The 27,846-nt window shown below is 46.9% G+C and overlaps 2 protein-coding genes across 3 annotated transcripts in view; both read right to left on the minus strand.

The window, feature by feature from the left end:
• SLC47A1 (solute carrier family 47 member 1) overlaps positions 1-13,157 on the minus strand; it is a 66,826-nt gene extending 53,669 nt beyond the window's left edge. The window contains exons 1-12 of the mRNA XM_045525258.1: positions 12,999-13,157; positions 12,805-12,906; positions 11,359-11,540; positions 7,720-7,948; positions 6,770-6,838; positions 5,878-5,951; positions 5,510-5,573; positions 5,244-5,413; positions 4,542-4,584; positions 3,904-3,948; positions 2,723-2,820; positions 1,744-1,841 (exon numbers count right to left, since the gene is read on the minus strand). Of these exons, the coding sequence (XP_045381214.1) occupies positions 1,744-1,841; positions 2,723-2,820; positions 3,904-3,948; positions 4,542-4,584; positions 5,244-5,413; positions 5,510-5,573; positions 5,878-5,951; positions 6,770-6,838; positions 7,720-7,948; positions 11,359-11,540; positions 12,805-12,906; positions 12,999-13,157 (1,333 nt within the window). The remainder of the gene's footprint in view (positions 1-1,743; positions 1,842-2,722; positions 2,821-3,903; positions 3,949-4,541; positions 4,585-5,243; positions 5,414-5,509; positions 5,574-5,877; positions 5,952-6,769; positions 6,839-7,719; positions 7,949-11,358; positions 11,541-12,804; positions 12,907-12,998) is intronic.
• Positions 13,158-14,856: 1,699 nt separating this feature from the next.
• LOC123650580 (multidrug and toxin extrusion protein 1-like) overlaps positions 14,857-27,846 on the minus strand; it is a 30,161-nt gene continuing 17,171 nt past the window's right edge. Inside the window, exons 11-17 of one of the 2 annotated variants that reach the window (XM_045569468.1) lie at positions 26,068-26,176; positions 25,891-25,966; positions 22,657-22,726; positions 22,276-22,408; positions 18,603-18,697; positions 17,777-17,894; positions 14,857-15,433 (exon numbers count right to left, since the gene is read on the minus strand). In XM_045569468.1, the coding sequence (XP_045425424.1) occupies positions 15,207-15,433; positions 17,777-17,894; positions 18,603-18,697; positions 22,276-22,408; positions 22,657-22,726; positions 25,891-25,966; positions 26,068-26,176 (828 nt within the window). In that variant the 3' untranslated portion in view covers positions 14,857-15,206. The remainder of the gene's footprint in view (positions 15,434-17,776; positions 17,895-18,602; positions 18,698-22,275; positions 22,409-22,656; positions 22,727-25,890; positions 25,967-26,067; positions 26,177-27,846) is intronic. The other variant, XM_045569469.1, reaches the window with a different exon arrangement.

Genomic DNA, 27,846 nt, shown 5'->3' on the forward strand with positions numbered 1-27,846 from the left:
GGATCACATAACACTAAACTTTCTTCATAGCAAAGGAAACAATCAACAAAATGAAAAGGCAACCTACGGAATGGAAGAAAATATTTGTAAACCATATATCCAGTAAGGGGCTAGTAGCCAAAATATATGAGGAACTCACACAACTCAATAGCAAAAAGAAAATAACCCAATTTAAAAATGGGAAAAAGACCTAAACAGACATTTCTCAAAAGAAATAATACAAATGTCCAATAGGTATATTAAGGTACTGAATATCACTAATCATTAGGGAAATACAGATCAAAACCACGAGATCTCCATCACCTCGCACCTGTTAGGATAACTGTTACCAAAAAGACAAAAGATAACAAGTGTTGGCAAGGATATGGAGAAAAGGGAACCTTTGTACACTGTTGGTGGGAATATAAGTTGGTACAGCCAGTATGCAAAACAGTGTGGAGGTTTCCCAAAAATTTTAAAATAGAACTACAATACCATGTGATCCAGAGATCCTACTTCCGGGTATAAGTCTAAGGGAAATAAATCACTATCTCAAAGAGATATCTGCACTTCCATGTTCACTGCAGCCTTATTCACAGTAGCCAAGATACAGAAACAACCTAAGTGTATGTCAACGGATGAATAAAGAAAATGTGGTATGTGCACACACGTATACACAGAGACACTGAAATATTGTTCAGTCACAAAAAGGAAGGAAATCCTGTCATTTATGACAACATGGAAGAACCTAGAGGACATTAAGTCAAATAAGTGAGACAGAAACACAAACATGGCAGAATCTCGCCTATGTGTGGTGGAATCTAAAATAAAGTCGAACTCATAGAAACATTATAGAAGGGTAGTTAACCAGGAGTCAGCGGGTGGAGGGAATGGAGAGATGTTGATCAAAGGGTACAAACTTTCAGTTATAAGATGAATAAATTCTGGAGACCTAATGTACAACATGGTGAGTATAATTAATTATAACATATTGTATACTTGAAATTTGCTGAGAGTAGATCTTAAATATTCTCACCACACACAAAAAAAGGGTAACTATGTGAAATGATGGATATGTTAACTAGCTTAATAGTGCTAATCACTGCACAACACACACATATCAAAACATCACAGTGTATACCTTAAACATGTACAAGTTTTAATTGTTAATTATACCTCAGTAAAGCTGGAAAAAATTGAAAAAAAAATCTAATTTATTGAACATAGCAACACATGTTAAAATATTTAAAGAAATTTAGCTAAATTGTAAGTGGTACTGATTACTAAAGAGCATTGAATCTGTTCACTTGAGTTGATAAAACATTAATCAAACTTCATTTTAATAAAACTGATTTGTGAGGAACAACTATGATTTTGTATTTAACATTTTAATTCATTAGATATTAATTCTTAAAACCCAGTAGCTACAGTCTTCTACAAACAAAAGCTGCTTTCATGGACATTTAGAAAAATCTCATACTGACTCTGTAATTTTTTTTTTTTTTTTTGGCCTGGAGCCACACCCAAGAAGCATTGAGCAAGTGGACTCCAACAAACTTGTAATTTTTATATTTTCAATAACTTAAACATTTTTTTTCACCCTCTCACACCGGTGGGCACACTGCCTAAGACCACACTTCTTATAATTTTTAGATCTCCCAAAAGATAAAAACAAAAAATGCCCTGGGAAAAAGAATCCAGAAACCAGAATTACATCTTTCTGAATGACGAATCACGTAACGTAAGAAATCAGCGTGCTCATACCTCCCCAGGTGCTGACATGGATTTTTCTCCACCGCATGTAGAGGAAAAGCAGAGCACATAGGAAGAACTGGGAAGTGGTGTTGGCCCAGGCAGATCCTCTGAAGGAGAAAAGTTAACATTACTCGTGAGTATATTCCCTCCAAATAAAAATAAACAGGCCACCCTTGACGAGCTTTTACTCTGGGTAAGAATCACAGCTATTGATGAACCTGGGACTCTTTGGACTGTCTTCCTTTAATATTTTAAACACTGAATCCACTTACAATAGATTTTTTTTTCTTTCTACCAACATTGAATTTTGTGGAAGAACCAAATTGTTATTTATTCATCAGTGGAAAAACAAAAAGATTCATAAAGATTTATCACTATTCCTTGTCCTGACAGCCTTGAATAATCCATCAAATAAATCCTCGAACACAGTTAAAGGGGATACACTGAACACCTGCTGGCCCCCACGTCCTAGCCACCCGTGAGGAGCTGGCCCTGAGACATGCTCCAGCGAGGGACGTCCAAATTGTCATGCTTCCTCTGTGGGGCCCTTGTCTCCTTAAGCGTCATGAAGACGGAATTCAGCTCAGTCTCTCCCAGTTCAGACTGGGGAGGGGGAGCCCCTCCAGGCGACTGCCCCGCCTTTGCCTGGGTGGCCGTTTCAGCCTTCTCAGACCACGGCAACCCTCTCCACTTGCACACGCAGGTAATCAGCTTACATGTCGCTTCTCCCCAGACATCGTCCGTCCCTCTCCACCCACGAACCCCCACCTGCCACCTCTCCCCTCCACCAGCCCAAGGGGGCAGCTCCTCCTGCAGGCCCCTGTGGCACTCGGCTCTTACCTGGCACACAGAGCACCTGAACACCCACTCCAGTTGCCCGTTACCTGCCCGCATGCCTGCACCTGCCTGCTTTACTCCCTGCATTGCCACCCCCAGGACGGGCTAAGAATGAACACAGTGTTTGTTGAATAGATGGCTCGTGACTTACACCACTCCGAGGTCCAGAGCATACAGCAAGAGGGCATTCATGCCCACGTTGATGACATTTGCGGCGATCCCAGTGATAACCTGAGGCATGATGATGCCCTAAAATCCTCGAACAAATAGTTAAAATTAGCGTTTTCAAAAGCTCATTAGCTAGGTTGTCAAGTGAACACTCACAGTTAAATAGGCAACATTTTTAAATAATGGCAAAGTTACAGGAGAGTGGAACAGCCAGGAGCTGAAACAACCATGCATACATGTGTCTCCTCATCTGCACAGCTTCCAGCCACACCAAGCAGAAGTTTGCGAATGCCTCTGAATGCCCGGGTCCGCCTCGGCTTCCACAGCAGCCGCAGAGAGAAGAGCGAGGGAATCATCTCCCGAAGGGCGAACAGGCCCTGGCAGACACGGGCCAAGGTGCTCAAGTTCTCTGCAGGGCTGCAGAGGGTTAAGTTCTCATGGGCGAGGCACCCAGCCGTGACTGCTCTGCAGCAAGTGTGCAGAACAAGCTCACCCTTTGTTTGAGGTGCCATTACTTATTTCCTTTGTTTATGCTGTCCACCTATGCTAGTACTCAGAGAAACATTTTTTTGAGTCAATTTCTGTTTTTCCTCCTGCACTGAAACAGAGAGTTGACTTAGCAAAACAGCATGGGGCCCACTCCAGCTTCAATGGACAATGCCTCTATTTTTGAAGGCAGGCGGCTGCTTGCCTTGCATGAACTCAGAGGAGACACATGCAGGTGGAGTTCAGCCCCTCTCCATTGTCCACCACCCGTGGCCCTCAGCCTTCTCCTTTGCTGCCCCCCCCCGGCGAACTGGGTGCTTGCTGGACCCTGTGCACGTCCAGGAACGTGGCTGCAGTAACTCTGGGCCCTCCTCTAAAACAGGCATGTGGGAGCCAGGCCAGATGCAAAGGTGGCACCAGCCCCAGAAGAGGTAAGGGGTGGGTTGGGGGCTGCAGACAGAAACGGGAGGTGACCAAGAGGAACAGGACACTGACACAGGCATCTCTCCCAGACAAGACGAAATGCACCTACAAGGCCCCACATCTCCCAGGCAAAGAACTCTGAGGTAGAATTATAGTGAAAAAAAAACCTGTGAGTCACTTTTATAGAACATTCCCTAAGAATATTTACTATACATTTCTAAGATTATGGAGTAAAAATATAAAAAGAATCTATACCTGACTTTGTAAATATCTTGTCTGTAGCTGGAACAAAAATGCTGCCTATACAATTAAATGGAAAAACAAACATCTCTCATTAATACAAAAATATAATTCCAACAGTTTACTTCAGTTCTGGTTTTTAATAAGACATTGTCTTTTGATGTGTGACCTCAAATTCAGAGAACCAGATCCACACAAACAATCCAGGACACTATCTGAAATTTTCCAGAGTAGATAAAAGATTTACTCCCTGAAGAAATGACATGGCAAATTCTAACTGGCTGGAGCAGAAGCCACTGCCTTGACATTCTGGACAGCTCTCAGGGTGCCTGCTGGCAGCACCTCCTCAAATCCCAGACAATTCTGGGAAACACTCTGATTAATCTGCACTCAGAAGTGACCACAGAGTAAGGACTCAGGAAGGACATTTCCTCCCCTCATCAATGTTTGCATTTAATTGAAGCTGTTGGATATCAGAGTGGTACAAGTTCTGAGATCAGTATGGTAGGGGCGAAAGTCAAAAAAATGCATGTTGGGCTCCTACAAGAACAGCACTATGACAAATAAACAAACAAAAGGCAGGATCAGGGGCATGGACAGGGCAAAACTGAGGCGGTGCTTCACATAATGGCCACAACAGCCGCGAAACTTACAGGGAGGGCAGGAATAAAAATCGTCACGTAAACTTGGGCTATCCTGAAATAAACAGAAGAGTCTTCAGTTAATATTAAAACAATTGCTGTCATACTGTCTTCAGATTGAAGCCATCAAGTATTTTCTAAAAATTAAAATTAAAAATAATTTACATGGGAGAAATTTAAGAACAATTTTAAGTGTTTTTCTGCAAGCTACATCAACATGACATTAAGCCGGCTAAACATCTACTTTCTAAGGGAAAGCCTGACCACTTTACATTTTTCAGCTCATTCTTAACATAAAAGGTGGAATGAACACAGAAAAATGAACTAAAATGGGCAAAATTCAGAAACCTTTTGAAAGCATCAGGGCTACTTCATTAATGGGCAAGACTATGTTCTAGAAAGGACCATGCACCATGCACCAGAAGGACAATACCAGAGAGCACAACGGAATTGCAGGGTAAAAGAAAAAAAAAACAGCTGTAAAAACTAAGTGAAGGCTTACGCTGCTATTCTACTGTCAGGGGAATAATATCCGTGCATTTGCAAGACACCAAATTGGAGGGACCACGTGACAGGGTGCAGGACCCCCGGGCCCTGTGTCTGGGCGCTCTCTGCAGCCCGAGGACGCTGTGGCCCACAGTCACAGCTGCCATCTTTGAAAGGGTTCAGACCAGGAAATCGCTGAAAATCTCCACACAGATACAACGACCTGACCTGGAGACTTCTGGGTCTTGTTTTAAGAGCAGGAGGATGCGCTCCGTGTTGATGAAGACGGCCCAGCAGGGAAAGCAACACAGCGCCAAGATGAGGATTCCTCTTTGCAGTATGATCCCCACTCGCTTTAGGTTCTTGCCTCCAAAGGACTTGAGGAAACAAACACAACACTAGCAGTGTACCCAGAGGCAGCCCCTCCCCCGCGGCCCAGGCAGCCCAGTTTCCCCCATCCACTCCCCAGTGTCTGCCGTCCAGCCACAGCGGACCGTGCAGGGGGAGCGCCCGAGCGGGGAGGCTCTGAACCAGGGCAGCCAAGGGGCCAGCTGGCCCCTGTGGCATTTGACACAGGTCCCGGGACATGCCCTGCTCCCAGGAACTGGCACTATGACCATGCAGAGTACTGGCAGCAGAGACTGAAGCTCAAAAGAGTTTTCGACATGGCTTGCGGGGGGGGACAGAAGCTATAGGAGAGGGTGTGCCGGGGTGGAACGTGGGGGCATGGGGGGCCTTTGAGGACTGGGGATGCCTCAGGGAGTGCAGAGGAGAGGAAAATCCCACACTGCAGCCAGGGAGGGTCTGCCATTGTTGGAGGCCAAGGGAGTGCTTTGCAAAGTGGGGACAGCCAAGCGCTCACCTGAGAATGTCATCATGAGAGGCCTGGAAGGCACCGGGCCCAATGGGGTGGGCGGGAACAGACACCGATGGGGGCTGAGTGGAGAGTGGGGGTCAGGCCCGGAGCACAGAGAACACTTTCAGAAGCTGGGCTCCAAGTGGGCAGGGGCCGGGGGAGGAGTGGTGGGCCAGGGAGGATAGCTTTAGGGCGGAGGAGGGCAACCAGGGAGAAGCAAGGACAGCATGCCCTTGAGCAGATGAGACCCAAGGGCAGAACAGTAAAGCTAAGTCTGCTCGTAGTTGCAGTCCTTGGCAGCACTGTACAGACGCACGCGCCGAAGTCCCAGCTACTCAGGGGGGCCGAGGCGGGAGGATCGCTTGAGCCCAGGAGTTCCAGTCCAGCCTGGGCAACATAGCGAGACCCCACCTCTAAAATAAAAAATAAAAGTAAATTATAAAAAAAAAAGATCCTCCTCAACTTACACTTGGGGCTACCTCCTGATTGTATATTGGAAATATCATGAATCAAAAATGCATTTAATACACCTAAACTACCAAACACCATAGCTCAGCCTGGTCGACCTTAAATATATGAGGAACACTTGCATTAGTCTACAGTTGGGCAAAATCATCTAACATAATGCCTATTTTATAATAAAGTGTTGAATATCTCATGTAATTTACTGAAGACTGAACTGAAAGTGAAAAACATGGCTGTACGGAGGATGAAGTCTGGCTTCTACTGAGTACATATTGCCTTGGCACCTTGGTAAAGTCGAAAAATCTACATTGGGGACCACCTGCACTTGACAAATAAAAGGCAACAAAACCCATAGAGTGGATAGTTCCCTAGACAGTGTCTATCATGAAAGGTAATTGCCAGAAAAATGTTCGTGGGGGAGGGCGGTCCTCACCTGAGACATGAGTGTGTCACAAGCTGAGGCTAAGCCAGTTCCAACTGCGATCCCAGTAACGTTCACCACCTGTGGAGAAACAACAGACCTGGTGTGGCAAACGCTCAGGGAATGACAAGTGTCACTGCCAGATGGCTCCATTTACACGAAGGAACTGAGACAAGCTTGTCCCCAAAGGGCATGCCACAACTGTATGCTTAAGGCTGTATGTTTCAGATCAAATGGGTGTCCACATCTATCCTCATCGACTATTGAACAAAAATGTACCTTCTAACTAAATAACTATAACCACCTTGTGTCAACTGGAGAAACTTAAAAACTAGTTTTTCTTTAACAGCACAGCATGTCACAATTTCTATATTTGAAAGTCAAGTTTTGCTGGGTGCAGGAGCTCACGCCTGTAAACCTAGCATTTTGGGAGGCTGAGGCAGGAGGACCACTTGAGGCCAGGAGTTTGAGACCAGCAAGATAGCAATACCCCGTCTCTACAAAAAAAAAAATTTTTTTAAAGGTAGCGAGGCATGGTGGTGTGTGCCTGAAGTCCTGGCTACTCGGGAGGCTGAGGCAGGAGGATCACTTGAACCCAGGAGTTTGAGGTTGCAGTGAGCTATGATCACACCACTGCACCCTAGCCTAGGCAACAGAGCAAGATTCTGTCTCAAAAATTTTTTTTAAAGTTGTGATTAATATCTAAAGGCGCTGCCCCGACCTGCCAGTAGGATGTGCATTTAACAATAACAACAGAAAACATTCATTGAGCATGCACAGTGCGCTGGACACTGTCCTAAACCCTCCACGTACATGGTGCGATCACTGTTCCCACTGTTTGGTAACCTGAGTCAGAGAGTTTACATCACTTGACCAGAAGCTGGGAAGTCTGGCTCCAGATCCCAGGCTTTGGTCCTCCAGTGAGGAAAGGGAGTAATTTTGAGTCACCCTCTTGACCACACTTCACCTAGTGCCCTGACAACCAAGGGCACACAGATGACCAAGGGCGAGGGTTTCTGAAGACTCTCATTTTCACCCTGGGTCTCACAGTTAGCAGCGATGGGAACCCCAGGAGAGGCAGCTTCTTCACTGACAAGACTCTGGCCTGGTAAAACACACGCCCCAGCCCCAGGAGGGAACAGGTCACACACCCGATACCCAGCGGTTACCCCACAAGGCAAAGGCCTCCATCTAAATGCAAACCAGAGGGTAGTGGTGCGACAAGGGCCGGGCTGTGATGTGCCCACACCACAACGCTGAATTCCACGACAGGCGAGTGGCGAGACTAAAGCTCCCAAAACATCTTAGCCTTCCAGGAAGAGAAAGGTGAAGTGCGTCAACCTCTGGAAAGTTCTCTTTCAAAAAAAAGTCATACAGGAGGGTAGGGGGAAGGGAGGGCTAGCAAGAGATGTGTCAGAGGATACAAATCCACAGCTAGACAGGAGGAATCAGTTCTACTGTCCCACACCACTGTAGGACGAACACAGCTAACAGTAACATATAGTTTCAAATAGCTAGAAGGAGGATATCAATGTTCCCAGCACGAAGAAATGATAAATGTTGGAGACAATGGATATGCTAAGTACCCTGATCCAGTCACTATGTTCAAAGAATCACTGTGTTATTACATGTCTATTTGAAGAAATTAAATAAATAAATAAATAAATAATCAGTTTAGGGGAAAACCCCAAAAAGCCATACACAGGTCTTTTTTTATTTTTGTAAACAGAATGACTTTGGTTGGTTCAGGATGTCATTCTTCCTCTACAGCTCACAGGTTATCCCCGGCTCAACTCAGCTAGCCAGAGAGCCCATGACCTTGGACTCCACTGCTTTGGTTGTCACACACGTGTACCAAACTGAGCTCTGACGTTAGATCTCTTGCTCACAATGAATGACACTATGATAAAAGATGGTACAAAAATTGCTACTGTCTCTCTCTCGTGGCAAGTTGTCCAGAACACTGTGTTCTACATCCTGGTGTTCACTCTGAGAATGGACAGGAGAAATCTCTCTATCCCTCAGAATCAAGAAAGGTTGCCCTTTCCCTGAATAAATGGCCAGATAAAATCTGAAGCATGCGGAGAGTTACACAAGCGGGAGCTCAGAGTAAGCCTGCAGCCTATCTGATGCTGACCTCACCCCTGGCCCCCTCTTCCCACCCATGTTTCTTATTTTTTTTTTTTTTGAGACAGAGTCTCACTCTGTTGCCCAGGCTAGAGTGCCATGGCATCAGCCCAGCTCACAGCAACCTCAAACTCCGGGGCTCAAGCGATCCTCCTGCCTCAGCCTCCCAAGTAGCTGGGACTACAGGCATGTGCCACCATGCCCGGCTAATTTTTTTCTGTATATATTTTTAGATGTCCATATGATTTCTTTCTATTTTTAGTAGAGATGGGGTCTCGCTCTTGCTCAGGCTGGTCTCCAACTCCTGAGCTCAAACGATCCACCTGTCTCGGCCTCCCAGAGTGCTGGGATTACAGGCATGGGCCACTGTGCCCGGCCATCCCACCCATGTTTCTTTGACCCAATTCTATTTCAGCTATCTATTTATTCTCCTGTAGTGAATGTAGTTTTGTAAACTAGTTCAAACGCTTTACGGCTCATGGTAGAATATACATAAATGTTCTTTCATTTGAAAAACAGACACTTTCATAAATCTTTCCATACCCTCTTTAATTTTTCATAAGGTAAAAAATTTTAAATGTATCTGGCTTTCATAAATAAGGGTATCTTAAAGTGGAGTCTATTGTCTTCCTAGCAGTTAGCTACAACTTAGCTGATTAGAAGTGAAGCACCACCAACTGTTTGCCAAAAGCGGAGGAGCACAGAGTCCCTTATCTCCAACCTTGCCTACAGAAATTCCTGCTATCACAGCACACCAGCCTTCCCACATATCACCTTCAGGCCTTTCTATAACATTTTGGATTTGTTTTTACTCTACTCCTATTATTTTTACATCAAAAACTAGGAAATCTTTTTACTCTCTTATCATTGGGCGATTTGGGAGGGGAACAGAAAGAGGAAAGGAAATCACCACAAACCACATATAAAATCTTAGTTTTTCACCCAAAATATGTTTTTAAATAATTTTAATAATGTAAATGAAAGGAGTCATGGGACTCTACGCAAATACATAATCATAATGTTGCAAGCCCTCAGTGTTCCCGGTAGAAAGTGCACAGGAGCAGGGATGGAGGACAGGAAAAAAGAGAAAATCAGGAGACAGCAGGTGAGAGCTGGCTCGGACGGCAGCGTATCTGAGCTAGATGTTTCTCTGAAATATTTAGTTGGGCCAGATCTGTGCAAGGAACCAAGCTTGGCAAAAGTGAATGTGAGCTTGCAGACAAGTGAGACAGAATGTGGGCACATCGAGGCATGGGACTGGGGGGCTCTGGCTGCTGAACCAAGTGAGAAGGGCGGGACCACGCCAGGGCCCATGGAGGGGAGGCAGGGAGTGGTTTTAAGGAACGTGGGAAACAAAGCTAGCAGGGCTTGCTGACTGGCAGAGATCTGAGGTATTAAAAAACAGGGAAGTGTCTAGGGGACACCCAGGGAGCCGCTTCAAACACTTGGAGTCTGAGCAGCCCCCAGCACGTCCTAGCTGACACAGCCGCAAGCTGGCAGGCCCACAACCTAAAAGCCCAGGTCAAGGATGGAGACTCAAATTTGGGAGACGCCAACAAATGAGGGGCATTTAAGACAGGAGGAGGAGGCCAGGCGCGGTGGCTCACGCCTGTAATCCTAGCACTCTGGGAGGCCAAGGTGAGTGGATCGCTCGAGGTCAGGAGTTCGAGACCAGCCTGAGCAAGAGCGAGACCCCATCTCTACTAAAAAAAAAAAAAAAATAGAAAGAAATTATCTGGACAACTAAAAATATATATAGAAAAAATTAGATGGGCATGGTGGCGCATGCCTGTAATCTCAGCTACTCGGGAGGCTGAGGCAGGAGGATCGCTTAAGCCCAGGAGTTTGAGGTTGCTGTGAGCTAGGCTGACGCCATGGCACTCACTCTAGCCCGGGCAACAGAGTGAGCCTCTGTCTCAAAAAAAAAAAAAAAAAAAAAAAAAAAAAAGACAGGAGGAGGAGGGGTGCAACTATCACAGAGGTGGCAGGACAGCCCAAGCGGGCTGGGGGTCTAGGGACGGGAAGCCAGAGTGGCAGAGTCCCCAGTGGGTAGGGGCCCAGAGAGTTAACCAGGCAAGGGCAAGTCTTCTGGAAATGGCAAAGAGGCAGCAGGGGGTCACTGACAACTTTTCCCAGAGTGGGTTAAATGGAGTGGTGGGAGAACAGAGGCAGCACTGCAAAGGGGAGAAAAGGAAATGCAGAGATGATGGGGACTAGAGCAGCGGTCCCCAACCTTTTTGGCACCAGGGACTGGTTTCATGGAAGATGGTATTTCCACAGATGGGGTTGGGGGCGGAGCTCAGCCGGTGATGTGTGGCAGGGTTCCTGACAGGCCACAGACGAGTCTGGGTCACAGCCGGGGCTTGGGGACCGCAGGACTACAGAGCATGGGTGAAAGGTTTCCAGAGCAGGACTGGGCAAAGAGGAGACAGGTGGATGGAGATGCTTTTATAAAAAAGGAGAGACTTGCTTACAATGGAGTGGAAATACTTGGAGAGGAAGGGCCTGGAGGAGACAGGGAAGTTCCAGGGTGCAGGAGGAAGGCTGATCGAGAAGAGGAGCATGCCGAGGTCTGGGGTGGCGTGAGGAAGGGCAGGCGAGAGAAGGTCAGGGCTGACTGACTGGCTCGGGGTTCAGGGAGAGGGCCCAGGCAGGGCTGCAAGGGTGAGAAAAGATGGAGCAGTCATGGCCTGGGATAACTCCATGAGGTCAAGGGCAGGTAGGATGGACATGGGGACCTGACAGGGCTCCAGGGACAAAGGGTTGAGGAGAGACCCAGAAAGTAAAGCTTCAAACTTCTATGGTGAGTCTACACTGAAGGACAAAAATGTGCAGGGTGTGGGGCCTGAGGTGGATTCAGGGGGTCCTGGAAGTCAGTGAGATACAGGGAGGCGGAGCCCACACTCCCAAGGATGAGGCAGAGAGAGGGAGAGGAGCGTGAGGTGCTGGGGCCTTCCATCAGCAGGGAAGAGTGCAGGACCATCTACCCGATGCGCTGTAAGGGTTGAGAAGCAGTGACTGGAAAAGGCGGACCCCAATCCTGGGCCCTGCAAAGAAATGGCAGGAAATGTCCCCGCAAGTCTCACCCCCTGTTAATGCACATTCACGGCCCACGGGTGACTGGGAGTGCAGTGTGCACCGCTCGGGGGCCAAGCTCATCTTTCCTGGAGGGACACAGCAGGAGCTCGTGTACATAAATCCCCTCTTCCTTTTTGACTCTTGCTAGAGGCCCAATCTAAGCTTTCAAAGGAAGCAGAGATGCCCCTTAACGCAAATTAGTTCACCAAATAACAGGCCTGTAAATAAATGTCTGATTCCATAGAGCAAGGTCTTGTCTACCATAAAGCTGAATGAGCAACTTCCATGGCCCTCCACGACCTTAGGGTGTGTACCCACCTCACAGAGGCACAGCAGGGACATTTTCTGAGACTGGGAAAAGCCATCTGCCATCACCAGCAAGACAAGTATTTTTCACCTTCTTTGAAAGCCTGAATGAAATGCAAGAAGCAGCAACTATCCACTGTATCAGTAACAAAAGCCCAGGGACAAACGACTTCAAAGGAGGTATAACTTCAGTTCCTGGCAGAATGGTACGAGATGCGTGAACTGTGTGAATAGATTAATGGCAAACATAAATTACCTAAAAGTTTGTTGGTTTAATTTCATAATAGAATGTATCTACAAGCTCCTTGTAAACCTGCTGCCTGTGTCATCAGAGCTGGGCTCACAACCAGATGGGTTTAGAGCACCGAAAACACTTTTCCACGTACTGACACGACCTCCTTCCAAATCTGAAGATCGGTCATGGTAACCCGTAGGTCAGGCCCAGCCCCTGCAAAGGAAGACGCGTGAGACAGGACACAACTGCAGCCCCGAGGCGCGACCGCGCCGTCGGCTGGGACAGAAGGACAAACACCTACCGTGACAGCGAGCGTGACGGCGTCCAGCTCCACTTTGCCCAGATGTCCGCAGAATATGGAACTGACGAGGCTGATGAGGAAGATCATAAGCTGCGCAAGGAACTGCAGAGGGAACAGAAAGGAGAGCGAGTTGGCGCCAACCTGCCCGCGCCCCGGGCTCGGACCGCGGTGGGAACGCCGGGCGCCGCACTCACCACGGGGCCCGCGAGCGCCGCCAGCGCGGCCGCCTCCCGCCGACAGTCGGGGGGCAGCGCGCCCCGCAGGCCCCGCAGCCAGCCCGGGGCGCGTGGCCGCTCGAGGGGCTGCTCCTTGGCGGCAGCGCGGGGGCCGTCCGGGGCGGCGGGGGTCTCCATGTCGGCTCGCGGAGGGGCTCGGCGGGCGCGCGTCCGGAGCGCAGGAGGCGGTGGCGGAGGCGGAGGCGGTGGCGGAGGCGGTGGCGGAGGCGGTGGCGGCCCCACCCGCCGACGGCCCCAGGCCCGGGTCGCTCCGTCCAACCGTCGCGGTGGGTGGAAGCGGGGGCGGCGCCCGGCAGGGCCCTGGGGGCAGCGGTGGAGGGAGGGAGGGTGCGGGGCGGGGAAGGGGTCCTTGCGGGGCGGGGGACGCCTCGTGCGCGGCGCCCTGGGAGGACTCGGGGTTTCATCAGGAGACTCTGTAGGTCGGAAAAGCGAAAGGCCGGGGCAGTGGGCGGCGAGGGTGGAGTTAGCGGTGCAACCTCCGCACCCGCTGGCACTTGGCTGGCATTTGCGCGCCGTTTCTTGCTCCTGCCCTGGCTTTGGGCGTGTTCAGGTATTTCCTCCGGGGTGGGAGGCTTTCCCGGCTCGCTGAGACTCCAGTCTCTGGGCTCCTGGCCTGCAGCTATTTGGGGTCGGTGGTTGAAGAAACCTCCTTATCCCTGGTGCCCCGACCTGGCTAGGGGAAGGGCAGGGAGTGTGAGAAACTTCTAGGGCCGTGGGGAGAGGATCTGAGGCTTCCGAACGAAGAGCTGGGGTGGGCGTTGCGGGGGCTGCCTCCTGCCCCCAGGCTCGACCTTGAGGGCCAGGAGCAGCCAGCTCACGCCTTCATCTGCTTCCCTGGAGGATGACCTTCAGACCGAAGGGGAAGCACTGAGGGTTCCTGCCCCCAGGCTCGACCCTGAGGGCCAGGAGCAGCCAGCTCACGCCTTTATCTGCTTCCCTGGAGGATGACCTTCAGTTGCCTTAAGGTGGCCTCTACCAAAATCAGGGATTGGGTATTTTTTTTGCTCACAGCAGTTAGCTTTTCTGCTTTTGTTCTTTCAGGGCAAAGACCGTGCTTAGGGCCTTTGCCTCCATCCTAGCACCTTTCGAGTTAAAATAAATTTATGTGGAGCCCAGTATTTAAATTTAACGTTCTGTTTGTGTACAAAATGGCAATTCAGGCATACACGCAGGTCTTTGAGGTATGCCTGAAGAACAAAGTGAAGGCTGGAGATTTTATAAAAAACAGAAGTGTTAGTATTGGCTCTTTGAGAAAGTTGATGGCACTAGTAAAGTTCTTGGGAGCTAGCACGCCCCAGTTGGTGAGAATCCTGGAGTTGCCAAGTTATTTCAGCATAGATAAAACAAACTGGTCTCAGGTTCCAACAGGCAGTTTCAGCAGCCAGGCTTGCAGAAAATTTCCCCTCTCACCTTTAGAACAATGTTATGTGTCCTGAAGGCCCCCACCCCGGCTTCTTGACTCGGTTTTAGTTGGGTGAACAAGGATGACCCAATTGGTATGATCAACTTTCACAGCACTGAGCACACTTAGCACATACTGAAGCTTGCTGAACTAATAGTGTGTCCCTAGCTCCCAGAAGGCTTACTGAAATAGGATCCCTATTTAATTTATTAAAACTTTCTCCTCTGACACACATACACACACCCACCAGGTGCTTGTTTGGATTTTCACAGCTCCAAAGACTTCCCAACTTTTCCAGTGCCCACAGCACCTGAGAGTTGGACCCCAAATGAAGATTGACAAGTGCTGTTTGCCCAGTGAATAATGGTAAGGCACAAGGAAAGCTATATTGTAAAATATATTTTAATTCAGATAGTAAGAATTCTTAAGCACTTAGTTTAGGGGTCTGTGTCTAAAAACAAACAGTGAGCAAAGCAATACCAAAGCCATAAGTCAATGTGGTCAGTAATGTGGTGGTCCTTGGTTGACACAGTGGTGGATGAATTACTACCCAAATGCCATCCTTCGGACACTGTCTTTGACCAGAATATAGTTTTACCTTAGTTCCTTTTCTTCTTCATTAGAAAAATATATCTTTGAATTCCCAATTCTTGAAGTCCATGGGCATAGCTGAATTACATTGGCTGAAAATGAATTGTCACGGCTGAGCCTATTTGGAAGCTCAAAAGTGTCACTTGACCTGACTTTCTCTCCCTCTTGCCACATCACTGAATTCTGACATATAATCTCACGAAAATCCCCACCAGCAAGACTAAAATAACCCCCAGGAGCAGGAGCCCTCGCCACAGCATCAGCTGTTTCCAGGACAACTTAGTGCTGTCCTTTGGATGCACCGGCAAAGGTTCCTCTTGATGCGCCTGCTGATCCACCTGAGTCTGGCCTTTTTTTCCAACATCTTCCATTAAAATTCCTTCGTGGTCTTCAGGGCCCCCTGGGAGGAAGAAGGAATTTAGTAAGCAGCTTAAAGGAATTTTTTTTTCCATCTGTATGAGGGGTAATAGTTGGGAGAAAGTTAATTCAGGAAACAGTTTGCTATAGTGGATAAATAAATCCTATCTCAGGGTCCCTCTCCACTCACTCCCTCACACACACCGGCGATTCTACTGTTGTTGGCTTGGGTGCTCCAGGGAGCTCACCCAAGAGCTAGAGAAATAGGGTAGCTCTCTCAGTTAAGATTCATAGGGGAAATTTTCAAGGGACCAACACCCCTCCAATAAGCATTTCAGAAAGAGGATAAAGTAAATGGATGGGGGATAACCTCAGAAATAATTCATAGTTATTCACAGAACCAAAGAACATGTGACTCCACATGGAAGGGGCAAGCCGGATACCGACTCACACCTAGGTTGAGTCTCATGACATTTCAGGATATTAAGAATAATAACAGGAAAATATCCTAAAAGCTTCTCAAGAAAAAAAAAGGCAGATTACCTAACGGCACAGGAGTAAGATTGGCATCCAACTTCTTAATAAGCACAAGTGGATGTTAGGAATGTTACAATGTCCTGAGAGTTCTGAGAGAAAATCACTGTGAACAGAATGATACCAGCTCACGCCTAACAAAGGCTTACCGGGGGTCAGCGAGGCTGTTCTCAGCACTATTCCACCCTCACAACAATAGTACGAGGTAAGTGACATTATTATCCCAATTCCACAAATCAGGGAAACTGTCACTGATGGTAGCAAACTTGGACCAACCCTTCCTCTGAAGATAATTATAAAATCTGAATAAAACAAATTAAAAATACCATCTTGGCCCGGGTGCGGTGGCTCACACCTGTAATCCTAGCACTCTGGGAGGCCGAGGCAGGAGGATGGCTCAAGGTCAAGAGTTCGAGACCAGCCTGAGCAAGAGCGAGACCCCCGTCTTCACTAAAAATAGAAAGAAATTATCTGGACAACTAAAAATATATATAGAAAAAATTAGCTGGGCATGGTGGCGCATGCCTGTAGTCCCAGCTACTCAGGAGGCTGAGGCAGGAGGATTGCTTAAGCCCAGGAGTTTGAGGTTGCTGTGAGCTAGGCTGACGCCACGGCATGCTAGCCCGGGCAACAGAACGAGACTCTGTCTCAAAAAAAAAATACTATCTTGAGGCATGAGAGAGCTAAAAAGAAGTGAAGAGTCACCAGGGCAGGATCTGGGGACGCTGGAGACCAGAGGGCAAGCCCAGCCTTCAGGGCCACTCTGGCCCTAGCGCTTCCACCTGGCCCCTTGGGCCGAGAAGCTGAGCAGGGCGCTGGGGACCCCAGTACCGACCAAGGGTGGGGACCCAGTAGGCCTCTCTGTACTTGGGGTTGGAAGCCTGAAGGCCTGCACCCAAGAACTAAGGATGAACCAGAAGTAAACCCGGCCTCACACTGGCCACAGCACACCTTCGGGTCAGCCGGCAGGGCCAGAAACCTCCATTCCTGAAACTGCCCCAGACCACTAGGAACTCTAAGTATCCAACAGAAGCAAAAGAAAATCCTGTCTGAAGATAGAGGCCTCTCTGAACGTTGTTTCATTCCTAAAATTACAAACCATTTTCAGATATAAAGTCTGGAACATAATCAAAGATAACCAGACACAGCACAGGAGCCTAGACAACGTGACGGGATCTGGCAGAAGCAACAGAATTGCCCACTGGCTGCGATGTAGCCATTGTATGTGGCCGAAGGATTTAAGTCATAAAGGAGCAAGGGGTTATGTGAGCGCAGGACCAACTGCCTAAAGGGCAGAGAACACAGGGGAATTACTCAATTGACAGAAAACAAAAACAGGTCTCTTCCACTCTCAGGTGTTCACCCATTTCTTCTCTGGAAGGTACTATGCTTTAATAAACCTTGGCACTTTGCTTGCTTGCCAAAAAAAAAAAAAAAAAGAAAGAAAGAAAACAAAAACATAACCACATTTGCATGATGGTCATCAGATGTAATGGTCCAAACAATAACTTGTTTAAAGTGCACAGGTGTCTACCTAATGAACAGCAGGGACCTCATGAAAAAAAAAGTCAGTTTCCAGGATGTGGTCAAAGCATGAAATTGCCAAGTGTTAGAAATGCCTGCAGAATGCTTGCAGAAGTTCCACAAGTTAGCAGAGGAATTGGGACCCTGTAGTCATCCACAGCAGTTGCTAGCAGTGTGGGATTAAAGCAAACAAATTTGAAGTACATTTACCCGGAATTGGGTGTTACTTGACTTTATCATTTGTTTCTTAAACATTATTGCCCTATTTAAGTGGGAGCTCACAGCAGCAAATCCAGCTGTGTCCCACAGACAGCCCCTGCAGTCCCACCTGGACAGGCCTCGCTGCGAGCAAGGAGTTCCGTCGTACCTGGGTGCAGGGCATCTGGAGAGAGAGCAGAGCTCCCATTCTGAGCCACATTTACTTTCAAATTGGCATGTACCTGCGCCTAGAAAATGAAAACAAAATAAGTCCATGATGCTTTTACAATAGTGTTAATGAGCTGTTTCACATGACTGCCCAGTTTAGGAAAAGCCAAGCCATTTTCCCGAATTGGCATGTACAACTGAAGCCTCTCTAGTTCACGGGTTTAGAACCGTCTTTCACCTTTCATAGAGACTGTGGGGCCAGTTGGGGTGGGGTGCCGGATGGGAACAGTACGGGGTGAGGGAGACAGGCACCAAGACCATTTAAAATTCTCTCTTCCTTTTATTTCGTCTCCTTTTTCTACCACTTCTTTCTAGACCCCCATTGACCCTAGAAAGCTGAAAAGAAAGTTGCACACAAGTATCTTAATGAAATATTTTGGGATCATAAAAAACAGGATGAATTTGATACATGCCACCTTTCTCTCCAGTTCCAATTCTCATCCTGAAATTGGCTGTTCCTGCACGGGGCGGTCGCGTGGCATGGCACACAAGGAGGAAAGGAGCCCCCCGCTTTTCTGTTCAGTGAATAAACAAGGGGCAAGGCAGAAAGCCAAGGCCATCCGGCCTGCACATCTGAATTAAGTCTAGGTACAACGACAACAACAAGAACAGCATTCTGATAAAAGAATGAAGAAAAAGGGAGAAGAATCTTCCAAAAGGAAAAAGCCAGTGGATCCTGTTTGTGTTCTAGGGGAGGAGCCTTTACTGAGACAGCAATGAGCAGTTACCTGTTGACAGGCTTTTTCCCAATTTAGCCGAACAATAAAGCCTAGAAAACACACAGCTTGAGAGACCACACAGATGATGATCCCTGACCACAGACCTGGAAATGGAAATATTTAACACACGTTAGTTCGGTGGAAAATGGGCCAGCCCTGGGGTGCACGTTTCTCTCACTCACTCCTGTCAGTCACACTGGAAATCTGCTTTCGTGGCTGAGGTGGAGCCCACCGTGGGCCAGAGACCTCGGTCCTGCTCTTTCCCTGGGTTTCCAGAAGGTTCTGAAAGGCCCAGGGCTCCCTGAGGCCATGCCCTGAGGGGCCACCTCTTTCAGTTCAGAATGTCAGAACAAATGTTCAGATGCTATTTGGGCCTTAGTGATTATAATACCTGGACATGAAGAAAAGTGCCAGTCACAAGGAAGTAAAATTTCCCAGGACCAAGTACTTTTGCCCTATTTTCCTCAAAAAAGGAGACTAACGTTTTTTTGATGAAGCGGAACTCACTAGACAGAGTAATAATGCCCCTCCCTGAGAGCAGCCTGCAGGACTGTGGGCCTAACTTGCTCCTGGCACAGACTGCGGGGGAAGCTCCCAGGGCAGGGTCGTGAACCTAGGGCTGATCAGAGAACAAGGGAAGTCTGAGTGGGAACGGTCTCAAACGACCACACAGACCCTACCTGATATACACACACGGGGCACAGAGCGAGACCCCAAATGATGAGGGTTTTTTGTCAACAGTGAACTAATGACAGAACCAAAAGCTCCAATGTAGCTGAGAGAGACCTAAAATATAAGGGGACAAAGGCCCAGTCATATATAAAAATAGACCTGTGACCCACAACCTGTAGCACCCTGCCCAGGAGACCAACCCCTTCTCTCCTATAAACAGCCTAGGAAGCCAGACTTGTCTCTAGTGACAATCTAGCTTATACAATAACTTCTATAACAATTGGCCCCCTGCCTGCCTTTGAGTCTCTGTGCAAACGCAAGTGATGCTGGCCAACTCCCTTGCTACAGCAAGCTCAGGATGCACAGCCTTTGCTTTTCTCGTCGGGTTGGTCTTGGTTCGTTTCCACGGCTGGCCGGGTCTGTGCAAGGGTTCAGGTAACTAGGCTGGGTCCCCGGTTCAGCTGGCCACGCTCAGTGCAGCTCCCAGCTCTGCTCTTGGTACCAGTCACCCTCACATCACAGTCTTCAGACACGGTCAGCCCCCTCTTTGGAATAGCAAAGTCAGTGCTACCTGCGGTTCCTACAAAGAATTAGTGAAAGCAAACCACTGGCTTCCTCTTCAAATCCAGTGTTCCCAGTACATACAGATTACAAGCTCACCCTAACCATCTTAAACATAAAATAACCAGCTACCTCCAGCTAGAAATTGAAAGTCATGAATTAGATTTCCATTAATTTCACCATACATCACTGAAAACGTTTCTGTTTGACTCAACCTAGGAACCCAAAACAGGATGATTATTAGAATCCTCTGGGTGAGGCCCGGGAATTTACATATTTGAAAAGCCTCCCAGGAATTCTGATGACCATTATAATTTGCTGAGGTTGCTCCTGAGAACTCGCAGAATTCTGATGCTCTCCTGGACACGTGTAGGTGTGCTGCACACCCTGTCAGAGGAGACACCATATTGAAAACCGATACACACCACACTTTCTTCTAAGACATGGGTGGAAGGATTGACTGCAGGCTTCTCACAGAGCCCTCATCTCCTCAGGGCCCCCAACATTTCTTTTAAGTGATTCTCAACTTCTTCTACTTTGCACATGGTAAGTATGCTTTTGTTACATGAATGAGCCAAGGACAGCCCTTGGGATATAGATGGATTCATATATTTATATATATTTTTTCTTTTGTTTTTTTTTTGGTAGAGTGCAGTGGCATCATCATACTCACTGCAACCTCATACTCCTGGGCTCACATGATCTTCCTGCCTCAGCCTCCTGAGTAGCTGGGCTACAGGTGCACACCACCACGCCCAGCTAATTTTTCTTATTTTTTATAGAGAGTGAGTCTTGCTATTGCCCAGGCTGATCTCAAACTCCTGGCCTCAGCTGATCCTCCCACCTCAGCCTCCCAAAGTGCTAACATTACAGGCATGAGCCACTGCACCCAGCCTGGATTTATATTGTAAAGTGGATTCCTCTTCTACAAACCTTGAACTCACAGGAGTGAAGAGTAGAATGATGGTTACCAGAGGCTGAGGGCAGGGAAATGGGGATTTGTTCGGGTACAAAGTTTCAGACAAACAGGAAGAATAAGTTTTGAGATCTATTGCGTGGCAGCATGACTGCTGTCAATATACTGTATTAATATATTTAAATATAACGTATTTCAAATTAGCTAAGTAAATTTCAAATGCCTCACCACAAAAAATAAGCAAGGTGATAGATATGTTAATTAGCTTGATCTAATCATTCCACATTGTATACCTATGTCAAAACACTACATTGTACCTCATAAATATATGTAATTATTGTTTGTCAATTTAAAGTAATAAGAGATTATATTTAAAAAGGGAATGTAAAATATCTCCTTAATATTTTATACTGATTGCATGTTGCAATGATAATTTAGATATGTTAAATAAAATACATTACTTAAAAAAATAAAAATAAGGTAGATTCCTCTAATATTTCCATTAGCTATGCCACTGGCAACTCCAAAATACAAAAAATCCCAGAAACTCTGCTAAATAATTTTCTGCACCATAATGCAAGCCCAATGAACTTTGCACTGGCAATTCAATTCTTTGAACAACTCCTGTATTTTTAATTAAAATATTATTGAAATTGAGAAAAATGTGCAACATAATGGAACATACTGAACTGTAAGTGCCCTCTGGGTCTCAGTTTTCTCACCACCTGTGAGCCTGCCAAGTCCTGATGGATTAAAACAAACCATGCTTAAGTTGGTCACTCCTTCACCCCAAAGATAATGTCCAGTTTTTAATATAATCATTTATTAACTTTCACTGTATTCCAGATTATTATTTTAGAAATCAAAGATGGGCAGTCACTTATTTCCCTGCTTTTAAAAAGAAGATGAGCTCTGGTAATTTCACATCCTGTGGATTAAGCTGTTCCCAGTGCAGTAAGGTGATGAAGCCCACCGCCCATGCCCCTGTGGAGAGACCCACGAGACACAGCTAAGAAGGCTGTGCCAGGCAGGAGGTGCAGGCTATGGGCTGTGCTCGGGGTGATGAGGACACTCGCCTAGGGCTGCCCTCCGTGGGTCCTGCCCCGTTGCTTGGGCGACACGGGGGGGGGTGTGTTGCTCTAGGATATGTACAGCTGCCACAGTGGTGACCCTGCCTCACCCCGGACATTCCAGAATGGCCAGCGTACGGTGGCCTCAGCCCTGCAGACTCACTCTCAGGGTCTCATCATACAAGGGCTGTCACTGAAGAACATCAGTGGTCCCTGCTGTCACCTCCTTTGAAGAAGGGAGAAGCAGATGAGTCAGGCCAGGGAGGTGAGCAGAAAGGGCATCCGGCTGTGCTCAAGTGTGTCAGTGGCCGGGGCGGAGGCCACCTCCCGAACCCTCCCCGTGCTCTCCGACAAGGCACAGGACGAACGTGGGGAAGCTCCAGGGTTTCCAGTAAAGTCTCTGTGAAAGGCCAGTGTGCTCTCACGGTGAGTGACTAGCTCTGACTGCCGGCTTGAGGCTTACCTATCACTCCCAGCTTGGTCGCAAACATCAGTGCAATCCCAATGGGGAGACCAACCACATAGTAGCCGATGGCATTCACGATGGCTCCAATCTTCTGATTACCACTTCCCCTCAGAATGCCACCGCACGTGCACTGTAGGCAGATGACATCCCATCAGTGTCCACATGGCTTCTGGAAGTCACCCCTCTCCCGAGCAGTCACCATTCTGTAGGACTCTGACTTAAAAACCCATGGCCATGTGACAGTGCCCTTCTAAACTAAGTATAACAATGTTCAGTATTACTACCCACCATAGCCCCTCTTCTCAGCTGAAATTTGCCATCATTGGAAGAAATACACAGCTCATAGAAGCGCTTAGGGCAATACTGCATAATACTCACTGCAAGAGCTTCGAACAGGTGGGACACGGCATAAATTGGAACCACCTGAGCCACCAGATCAATGATGTCCCTGTCACGAAAATAAAGCACATGGTGATTAGAAGACAACCACGTGGAAAAAAGAGACCTTTGCAGCCTTCCCCATATAGCTGGCCCGTGTGTGCACTGCAGCCAACAGCCCATCCAGGGACGATTCTACTGTTGCTCGCCCTGTAGAGGAAAGTAACCACGTGTTGCATCTCACAACTCTTACAAAACATGTACAGTAGCCCCCCTCTATCCTCAGGGCGTATGTCCCAAGACCTCCCCCCAGTGGATGCCTGAAACTGAGTAGGTGGTACTGAACCCTATACACTGTGTTTTTTTCCTATATGTACATTCTTATGATAAAGTTTAATTTATAAATAACTAACAATCATAACAATATGCCAACATCATTACTCTTGTGTTTCGGGCCATTATTAAGTAAAATAAGGATTCCTAGAACACAAGCACTGTGACACCATGACATTGCTCTGATAACCGAGAGGGCTACTGATGACCAACTGGTGGGTAGTGCAGTGTGGAGACCCTGAACAAAGGGAAGATTCACGTCCTGGGTGGGACAGGGGAGGACAAGGCAAGATTTCATCCCGCTACTCAGAACGGCGTGCAATTTAAAACTTATGAATTGTTTATTTCTAGAATTTTTCATTTAATATTTTCCTACCACAGTTGCCCTTGGGTAACTAAAACTGGGGAAAGTGAAACTGTGGATAAGGAGGGACCACCATATGGTCCATTTGGTCAATGTAGGCAAATTAAATGATTTGGTACCCGCCCCCAAAAAACATTTGGATTATACTGCTGTCTTTTTTTTTTAAATACGATTCCACAGGCCAAGCGTGAATGTGCCTCTAGGCATGTCTGCGTGAAGCACTACAGAATGAGAGTTAAGGTTCCCTCTACAGAGCCACGCTTGCCAAGCTATAAAAGGCCATGGATACGTTCTGCAGATTTATCCTCGGTTCCTAGAAATGGGCCTTAACCTCAAAAACTAGAGACTTGGTTTCCAATGCCTATGCACGAGGGAGATGAGAAAAAAGCTGCCCCTGATCCGGGGAGGCAAGAAATTCACAATACCTTGGAGGGAGTTTTGTCACATATAAACCTAGAATGCTGTCTGGCAATAAATATTTGTTGAATGAATTAATATCAATAAATAAGAAGTCCAGCACTGAACAAGACAATCACTTCCTTCCTCCACCCCAAAGGACATAAATACAGTTCCTTAATCAAATTTTATATATTTTTGAATAGGTGACATATGCAAATGGTCAAAAGAAATGAAACAATATGAACAGGATAATGAGAAAAGTCTTACTGCAATGCCAGAGGGACTTGCCTACCCCACTGGCATCCCTGGCCCCTCCAGGTAACAATTCATAGTACTTCCTGTATTTGTCCAGTGTTTATGCAAATGTGACTGTATCTTTTCACTTTGCCCCTCTGCATGCTGTCATTTCATACACAGCATCCTCTGTGATGCCCTGTACCTTGGTTTTTCCACCTAATGTATTATGTTCACTTTTATATTCCACCGAAATATATTCTTTCAAACGTGCTGCTGGATTCTGTCTACTAATATTTTATTTTGGATTTTTTAAATCAATATTAATAAGTGACAGTGGTCTGTGATTTCTCTTTTTTATGTGCAAACTTTATCAGTTTTGGTACCAATGTTTTATTTCCTTCATAAACAATGTGGAAGTTTTCCTTTTTCTGGGCTCTGGAACAGTTTTAGACATCATTTAAATTATGTACATTTTAAAGATTTTATAAAATTGTCCTTTGGAACCCTCTAGGATTGGTGCTTTTTGGCATTTTAAAATAATTTTCTATTATTTTTTAAATAAGGAAATCAGTTTATTTAGGCCTTCTATCTTTTCTAGGGTAAATTTTGATAAATTATTTTCCTTGAAAATTATCTGTTTCTTCTAGGTTTTTAAATTTCCTTGCAAAAAGTTGTACAAACTAGTCTCTTAAGATTTTTTTAAAATGATTGTGTTTTATAGTAATTTCCCCCGTAACTGGGTTAGGTGTTTCATCTAGGTCTCCAGCTCCGCCAGGCGGGGTCGAGCCTGCGGCCTCACAGTGGCTGATTTTAGAGTCTCCGGTTGCCGCTGTCCCCAAGGACACGGTTCGCGCTCCGTGCGGTTTCGGGAGTGGACAGACTCAGACTCTAACTTCCACCAGGTTTGTGCTGGAACCATCAGTCTCTCCCGGTCTTCTGATGAAGCTAATTCTGATCCTCTTTGAGGGAAACGACAACTATTCATGGTTGTTGTCCCCACTCATTCGGAAATGAGGGATCTATAAACATCTTATTTTCCCACAGCCAAACAAATGGCTGCGGCTGGACAATGACAACCTACCACTGGGTGTCAAAAGACAAATACGTGAAGGATAAACCACGAAAGTGCGTCTGTCTGCTCTACCATCTTTCTGAGCCGGGGGGAACAGTCTGTGTGCATTTTGTAATTGCCGATAAGGTCATCCCAAGTGAGATGTGTCCCCACAGTATTTCTGTGTGGTCAGAAGGTAGTAGCCAGCCTCACTGATGAAGGGGACAAGTCCATGGGCAGGGAACCCACAGAGCACAGGGGGATTTGGCTCTTCAGTAATCACTGATAATGCGATCTTTGAGACAGCTCATTTGGATTTTGTTCTGTTTGCTTTAGAATCCTGCTCGTTGGATTGAAGAGATAGCTCATTGTGAGACAGCTCATTTAACTTCAATTCGGTTTGGCAAATATATTATACAACGTGCTACAAACCAAGCAGTTCGACAGTTATTGAGATGCCAAGATGATCCTTAGCACTGAGAACGAAATAATTAACTGAAAATGTAATCAATTCTACCAAAAGGGGGTTTCCTTCTTTAAAACACAGGAGTATTCTGACCACCAGAAGCATAATATCACCACCAGTGCCCATGAAATTGGCATTTTAGATCATACGTCAGTTCCTGCAGTTCTTCTCAGATAGCACCAGTGGGGTTTCTGACCTTGTAAATGACTCAGACACCCCTGGAAGATGCAACAAGTTCAGGGGGTGCCCCCATGATAGTGTCTACCCAACTTAACTGTTTCTTTATTTTTTTAATTGAAAATTTTTTTTATGCTAGCACCTTGATCTTGGATTAACCATTTCTTTGCCACAGATTTCACATTGCAAGAAAATCCCAGCACGCACCGGTCGGTAGTGAAAATGTACCCCACAAGATCCTTACAGCCCAAGAGCAGGACACAGAAGATGACAGCAAACAGCGCTGGAGACAAAACAGCAGAAGAAACAACAGTGAGCAGGGAGGTCCGTGGGAAGTCAGGGACCTACTGTTCCGCAGGCCGGCCGGGCAGAGGGTCTGAGCACCTGTGATCAGCAGAGCCACCGCGGTGGACGTCTTCGCCTGATGGATGTTTCCTGCACCCAGCGCATTCCCCACCCGGACGCTGGCAGCCACGCTGAAGCCCGAGGGGATCTAAAATGAAAAGGAAACCTGCAACAACGACACTGCAAAGTGAGAACACCACGGAGAGAGGCAGCCTCTTGTCTCACACCTGATGGTAAAACTTGGTCCTAAAAGTTCTATAAAGCCTAATTTGCAACATCCCCTTTGTCTGGCTAGGAGCTCCCAGGCTACTGCGAGACCCGAACCCAGGTTGAGATGCTGGGTGCAGACCGGGCTCTTTTGCAAGCTCCCGACCTCTGCTGCAGGAGGACCTGGCACAACCGCATGCCTCCTCTGGGGTGCTCGGGTGGGCTGACTAGGACCCCAAGCTAGTATCTGCTCTGAAAGACCACCAAGAGATCCGGTTTAGAAGAGAGTGGTACTAAAGGAATTATAGGGAAGCAGCACTGCTTTGTGGTTAGGCATCAGGATTCTGAAGCAAGGCTGCCTAAGTTCAAATCCTGTCACAGCTACGTATCAGCTGTGTGACCCTGAGCAAGTTACTTACCCTCTCTAGACTTCCATTGTTTCATCCCTAAAAGGGGTCTAGTAATAGAACCTACCTCATAGGGTTATTGTGGGGATTGAATGAATGCATACAAGCTAACTGCTTAGAATAGTGCCTCACGTATAGGAATTGCTCAATAAAGATTTGCCCTGTTATCTTTAAATTTACCATTTGTGAAATTAGTATTTGTGGCCAGGCATGGTGGCTCAAGCCTGTAATCCTAGCACCCTGGGAGGCCAAGGCAGGAGGATGGCTCAAGGTCAGGAGTTCGAGACTAGCCTGAGCAAGAGCAAGATCCCGTCTCTCCTAAAAATAAAAAAGAAATGAGCCAGACAACTAAAAATAGAAAAAATTAGCTGGGCATGATGGTGCATGCCTGTAGTCCCAGCTACTTGGGAGGCTGAGGCAGGAGGATTGCTTGAGCCCAGGAGTTTGATGTTGCTGTGAGCTAGGCTGACGCCATGGCACTCTAATCTGGGCAACAGAGTGAGAATCTGTCTTAAAAAAAAGTAAAAAAAAAGAAAGAAAGAAAAGAAAGAAGGAAAGAAGAAAAGAAAGAGAGAGAGAGAGAGAGAAAGAAAGAAAGAAATTAGTATTCGTAAGGAAAAAAGATTCATCACTCATTTAAACATGAACATTGCCTTATAATCAGGATGGATAAGGACCAGCTTAAAGAAAGTCTGACATACAGACTGAGGAATGCAAAAGAAATAGAAGAGTCAGTCCCCGCCTAGAAAGTCACAAGTAGGACTAACACAGAGATCTCCCAACAAATAGTCTCTTCATTCCAAAAGGAAAGACAGTGCCTTGACAGGGAGAAACCTGGCAGACACCACGTTAACCAACGAAGTTAGTGTCCCCAGTAACGGGACAACTGGGCACAACGTGCCTGCCGAGGCGAGGCACCGAGGAGGACACGGCGTCGCTTCTGCAGTTTCCTGCCCACAGGGCACAGTCTGAACCTGTTTATGAGCAAACACCTGCTACAACACGTTGAGGGAAATTCTCTATATAGTGGCCCATATTCTTCAAGAAAGACTGAGGATCTGTTCCAGATTAAAGGACACTAAAGAAATGTGACATCTTAATGCTTGTAGTTACAAAGGTCATGACCAGAACAATCAACAGTATCTGAATATGGACCGTGCAGCAAGACAGACAGACAGTAAGACAGAGCAAATGGGGCAAAATA

The sequence above is a fragment of the Lemur catta genome, chromosome 15, assembly GCF_020740605.2.
Source record: "Lemur catta isolate mLemCat1 chromosome 15, mLemCat1.pri, whole genome shotgun sequence".
NCBI lineage: Eukaryota > Metazoa > Chordata > Mammalia > Primates > Lemuridae > Lemur > Lemur catta.